Source organism: Lactuca saligna, chromosome 9 (genome assembly GCF_052625555.1).
Source record: "Lactuca saligna cultivar CGN05327 chromosome 9, ASM5262555v1, whole genome shotgun sequence".
NCBI classification, from domain to species: Eukaryota; Viridiplantae; Streptophyta; class Magnoliopsida; order Asterales; family Asteraceae; genus Lactuca; species Lactuca saligna.
In genome coordinates, this window is record NC_136425.1 from 132170510 (window position 1) to 132177500 (window position 6991).

Here is a 6991-nt window from a genome sequence, read left to right on the forward strand (position 1 = left end):
GAATTTATGAATAAGAGTTATCCGTTAAAATGCTTATACGAATTGCTAGTAAAACAATTTTGGTTGACATGGTTTTTTCCGTTTCGGTTACTAATTTTTTTAATCTTATTTTTGATATAGATATTTTCAATAGTCTATTTGAGTTTAGCATCTTAGTGTCATAAATTTCCCTGTTATGTGTACCATTTATATAACAACATACTTATATTTGTTAACCGGAATATCAACATACTTATATTTTTTACAGAAATTACAATGTACGTATATTTATTGAGTAAAACAACTAACTACTTACAGAATTTGAAGCACAATGCTATTAACTAAATTATTATTATTTATGATTAAGACTATTTTTTTAGAGTATATGTTATTTAAATTTATCACCCCGTGTAGTACACGGGTTATAACCTAGTATATATATATATATATATATATATATATATATATATATATATATATATATATATATAGGTTCAAGTGTTTTTGACAAATATTGTATGCATGAATGCACCAATAGGAATTTAGGAAAAAATAAACAATTAAATAAATAATTTAAGGGTATTATAGTAATTTTTGTATATTTAATTATGGTAGATAATTAATATATTTACTATCCCTTTAATTATGGTATATCAAAGTCAAATCCGGTGGAAGCCCTAATTTCATATCAAATCGATGGAGCTTTCTGTCTCACTCCTCCTTTCCTCTCAATTCTCCTTCTGCGACAACAATTTTAGCACCAAATCTTGAAAAGCAAAACATTTCTAAAACGATTTCTACTGATTACCAGAGTTTTGTTGTAATATTTGTAACACAATTACAATCAATCTCGAAGAAGGCCATCAAGTTCACGTTTCATCTGGATCTTTTCATCAGGATCTTCCTTTCACGTTCCTCATCGTATTCACACACCATCGCCAACACAAGGGAAACACACAAAAGCACGTATTTTGTTTTTCGTATCAATCAATCAACCGGGAGCCATGAATTTTGTTATATTTCAAAAGCTAATCAGCACTTTTAATTCTTAACGGTATGATTTTTTTCTTTTTCTTTTTGTAGAATTTTTAAACTAAGCATTTACCGATTGCAATTTTTGTTTGAATTGTTTTTCTTTTTGTGTTCCCACATTTACTTTTTCACATTTGACAACTTTGTTGTAGAAATGGACCGAAAGAAAATTTGATTTCTATGTTGCACGCTAGGTGTTTGTCGAAATGTCTCAAAGAGAATTTGATGTTCAAATTCTTGAAGAACACAAAAATAATTCTAATTTGGTTATTTGTGTTACTTGGTTCTAACATGTGGTATGTTTATTTGTTAATTGTCTGAAATAGTATTTCTTTTATTTTCTTCATTAAACCTTTTGATATGTTTTTTTTTTGTTGTTGTTATTAATTCCTTTATTTTCTTTATTGATTACAATATTCTATTATCTGATATTTGACTACATAATATCTGAATACATTAAATTCCAATAGAATATCTGAATCGATTCCAATTTTCAACAATGCTTTAGTTGTTTTGTTTTTCTAAACCATTTGAATTGAGTAAAATTATATAAAAAAAAGTAAAAAATTCTGAGTTTTGTAGATAATAAGAAGAAAACAAAAGCTAAAAGTTGGTGTGTATTTTTTGTGGTGATGTAAGCACGAACATTTGTTTCTTTCAAATATTCATTATTCAGATATTCTGTTGGAATTTAATGTATGTTAGGATGATGCATGAATGATGAGGTAACTTTTGAAAAAAAAGATATGTGATACTTCATTCTCAAAGAATGAAGAAAAACAACAATATTCTTTCAGAATTTCAGGATTCAACATCCAAAAACAGCAACATTCTTTCAGAATTCAAGAAGAAAACATGAAGAACGAGAGTATTCTAGCAGAATATTGTTATTTTTTAAGAATGTTATTCATTTTTGTTGATATTCTTTTAGAATATTTATAATTATATTTAAAATGTATAAGACTTTTAGTCTGTAAGAATATATATTTAAGTTCGGATGTATAAGAATAAATTAGAATGTTTGTTATTTTTCAACATCTTATTCATGAATTTTGTTTTTCTTCAATAATATACTATTAGAATAATTCTGAAAGAGTATCATTCTAACAAAAAATATTCTGATAAAATAAAATCGGTAAAAATTGAAATTGAGTTAATTAAAAAATTCATATATTTTTTTTAAATTAGGAGAATTAATCATCCCTAAAAATTCGAAAATTTCCTTTTATAAATGTAGTTAATTGTCCAAAATACCCTTTTGCTAAAAATTATGTGATTATATGATACATGTTACCTCATTGTAATATCATACACTTTCAAATCATATCTATTGATTAATTTCATCCGCTAGTTCAGATTTGTGCATTCTGGCATACAATACTTAGTAAAAACAGAATAACCTAACCCTATAAATATATATATATATATATATATATATATATATATATATATATATATAAGGTTGAGAATGGGGGAATCATTCTCAGTCAATCATTTATTTTTGCCGCAAAAGGCTCCAACGTACCGGCGGAAATGGGAAACGAATGCACATGTATTTTTCAACATAACATATTTCCTTAAACTATGCTAATCGTCTAATCCTTACCTTAATATATACAAAAACATAGGTTTTTTTTTAATTTTTTTTTATTTTTTTATTTTTTTTTAATTTTATAAGCTATTTTTATCAAAAAATGATTTAAATATACCAAAATTCATGATTTTTTATTCTCTACAAATAGACATCCATATTGATATAGTTTTAAGATAAAATAAATTTTTTTTTTTATATTTTCAGCTATCGTTATTCATAAATGAATAACAATGCATCAGGTTTTATTACAGTATATTCGTTATTTACTTATGAATAAAAAGTATGATTTTTTTTTTTTTTTTTTACAATTTAAGTATCATTCGTATATGAATATATCATATAATAAACATAGTATATTCATATTTTAATATTGGACGATGAATTCACTTGTGAATATCAACATAGTATATCCACTTGTGAATATTAGATGGTATATTCACTTATGAGTATTAAATGATATTTCATATGTGAATATTACATAGTATTACATGGTATATCACATGTGAATATTACAGAGTATATTCACTTGTGAATATTAGATGATATATTCACTTATGAATATTACACAGTATATTGACATATGAATATTACAAGGTATATTCACTTATGAATATTGAAGGTAATTTGACAAATATATATAATTTTTATATGTTATTCACATATGAATAACATACAGACTTGCATATTTGTTTTGTGTTTTTAATAATCATATACTAATTCAGGTGAGAAAACATATTCATATGTGAATATAACGTGGAAATATAGTTTATGCATTTCATCAAACAGTTGGAGTGCAAACAAGTTAACTATTTTAAAAATGTTAAAAACATCAAGTTATCAATTCCAAATCATCATATACTTCCGATTTCGACTTCAGATGTGACATCCTATCTCTGATCGATTTCTCAATTTGATTTTGATTTCCGAAAATCCGATTGAGAACCTATGAGTACCGATTATAAGTCCCTCAATGTCGACTTTGATTGCGAGTCCAGAACTCCGATTCCAATTTCATGAACAGCGAAGAACTTCCAGTTTAGTTGAAGAAATCTGGATGATTATTAAAGATTGGAGGAAAAATTTTGATGATGAACGAACAATTATCGAATTCTCTATAGTTATGTATTTGAGATTGAAGGTTATTGCGATATTTACAAGTTTGTCACCGTGTTTTTTATGCTTAGATTAAATGAGTGGCTGAGAATGATTCCCCCATTCTCAACCTTTTTTATTTTCTCAATTGAACCCACCTCTCTCTCTCTCTCTCTCTCTCTCTCTCTCTATATATATATATATATATATATATATATATATATATATATATATATATATATATATATATATATATATATAATTCTATACATTTGTACCCACTAACCAGCTAGAAATACATGATGGATCACTTATTTTATTAGCTTGGTCATTACACTCCTTTTGTAACGACCGAAAAATACAACCAATTTAAATTTTTCAAAAACAACCCGATTCCATTAAATTATTACAAAAAGGTTTTCAATACAAAATCATTTAGAGTATTCCCAGAATCACATTGCTACAAAATCATGAGGAGCGGTACGATCACGCCTTTGCCTTGCCACGGTCTCTTGAAGAACCTGAAAAAAACATTAAACCACAACTGTAAGCCCGAAAGCTTAGTGAGATACCCCCAAAATACCAATCACATGTACACATACACATATCATGCTAACTCATATCGATTCACAGAACAACCATGCATAACGGGTCTACTGTGGGACTGGTCCGCCTTGTCGGGCCTTCAGTCCACCGGGTCCACCCTCTGAGTCCAATAATGTCCTTCGAGTCTACAGTGTGGTTGGTCCGCCCGCACTGGGCGTTCAACTCACCTGGTCCACTCTCTGAGTCTACAGTATGACTGGTCCGCCCGCGCCCGGGCCTTCAGTCGGCCTGGTCCACTCTCCGAGCCTCGGCACGTCTGGTCCGCCCTCGTAGGGCCTACAGCCTATCCGTACCGCTCGCTGGGCCTTCGGAATAACGGGTCCGCCCTGGGTATCTTGGCATACAGCACGAAGCAGGACCCGCCTCAACCCAACTCCAGTCCAAACAACCATGTGCACATAAACATACAATCACATAAAAATTCATGTTCAGGCAACCGATCTAGCAGATCACATATCACGACATACTCTAACAGGATAACGACCTAACCGGTCACTAGCATAGCCTCACCATACATACTAAGATACCGACCTTAACCAGGTCTCTAATGAATATTATCCTAACTACCAGGATGCAACATATCAAAGCAATAACATAACAACAGATACCCGGATCTCAATCCGATAAAAGGGCCGGCCTTGGTGCCTTAGATCCTGTTGATATAGTGAGGACAACTCACCTCGAAACTACTGGCTGAAAGGATAAGATTCCGCTGCTCCGAACTCCGACACGAACTCCTCTACTGAACACCAAAACACTCAACTCAATAAATACCCTTAATTACCAAAATATCCCTTGAAGACAAATGGTCAACCTTTGGACAAAGTCAAAGTCAACCCCTGACTGACTCTACTTGCCGAGTCAATCCGATGACTCGCCGAGTCCCTAAGCTCAGAACTCCCCTCAATCTGCGACCTAACTCGCCGAGTCACCCCGAGACTCGCCGTGTCCAACAACTCTGAGTCCACTCGCACCCAACTCACCAAGTCATCCCTTGACTCACCGATTCTCGACTCAACCAGAAAATATTGGGACTCTTCGACAAGACTCGCCGAGTCCAAGAACAGACTCGCCGAGTCTAAGACTATCTTCAACCTACTCGCCGAGTTATTCATCCAACTCGTCGAGTTCCAGCTCATTTTCAAGCAACTTGTCGAGTCCACCCTTGTGACTCGCCGAGTACAACCGATTTGAATCCAAACAGAAGCATTCCAGGCCTTGCAATTGATCCAAAACATAGATCTAGCCTCCTCCAATCCATTCATCACGTAAAGTGGCAAACTTTACGTGAATCCAAAGAGATCTAAGCCTTATTCACTTTAGAGCTAGGGTTTGGGACATGATGGCTTCACTAAGCACTCAATCACAGGAACTTTAATGCACTCTACGCCTTCAATATTCCAGATCTGAGGTAGCAACCTCAGATCTAACCTCCAAACTCCAAAACATTCCAAAGTAAACTCCCCACAAACCCCAAAATGATGAATCCATAAGAGTGATAGCCCAAGAACGAGATGTTACCTCAAAAGAATGCCCCAACTGCAATGAAACTCGAATCCAAGCAAAGCTCTTTGATCCAAGCCTTTTCTCCTTCAAGATTTCTTCAACAAACACCTCCCCAAGCTCCAAATGCACTCTAATCTTCTTCAATCACGCTTTATAGGGTTTCTGGACTTCAAGGGGGATCAAAGAGGCTGGGGAGGGGATATAATGTTCTTTAAATAGAGCTCATTCCCCGGATTTAGGGTTTTCTCCACTCAGCACCTTCTCGCCGAGTAGGCCACTTGACTCGCGACCAAAGTCGCGACCCTACTCGCCGAGTCCATCCATGGACTCGCCGAGTTGCCCTTCAAAATTTACACTTTTAGCCCTCAACTCTACTCTTGCTATTCCGGGATGTTACACCTTTGTTTTCCATTTGACCAAGCATAGCCTTTGATTATCGTATGTTTGAGGTATCCATAGATTGTTTATTGAACCAAAAACATATTATCGAAGGTTAACAGAGACTATCGTTTCATTAATTTCTTGAACTTTAATCTAAAACGAAAAACCTGGTGGACTAGTTTTGATCAGTTGACTTTTTTGGTTCGGTTATCTGGTTAACCAATATAACCGGTTAACCAATTAATTTGGTTCGGTTATCTGGTTAACCAATTATCTGTTACTAATTAATATACTAATTAATAAATATATGTTGAAACACAATAACTTTGAATTTTAAATGAGTAATCAATATATTTTGTTTAATTGTACTGTTGCTTCTATTATTATGATGAATTTAAAGGGATTACAATCACAATTATCCTCGATTTATTATGAGGTATTTAATTAGAATCATTTATTTATCTTCACATCATTTAATGAGTATATTACTTCTTCCAAAAAAAAAACATACCGACACTTGTTTTTATCTTTAGTTACTTGATAATTTAAACTGCTTTGCTTTTAGTAAACGACCTAAAGAGTATTAGTATATCACATTATAGATTCTTTTCTCGAAATTCTTTGGATAATTCACATATATGAGACAAATAATTAAATTCTGAACATCCACCTCCAATCCAAGTATGAATCTTTAAATCTATAATCATGATGCTAATTTCCGTTGAACCAATAATGGTCAAACTTGATCTTCCCCATTATGTTGTATGAATCTGAATGTTCAAACTTGTTCTGGAATTGGAG

General features: G+C 32.5%; 1 protein-coding gene across 1 annotated transcript in view; it reads right to left on the bottom strand.

The window, feature by feature from the left end:
• Positions 1-6779: 6779 nt before the first annotated feature.
• The window catches only part of MLO13 (Seven transmembrane MLO family protein), an 8474-nt gene continuing 8262 nt past the window's right edge, over positions 6780-6991 (bottom strand). The window contains exon 13 of the mRNA XM_078973579.1: positions 6780-6991. This exon is cut by the window's right edge and continues 190 nt beyond it. Coding sequence (XP_078829705.1) covers positions 6969-6991 — 23 coding nt within the window. The 3' untranslated portion in view covers positions 6780-6968.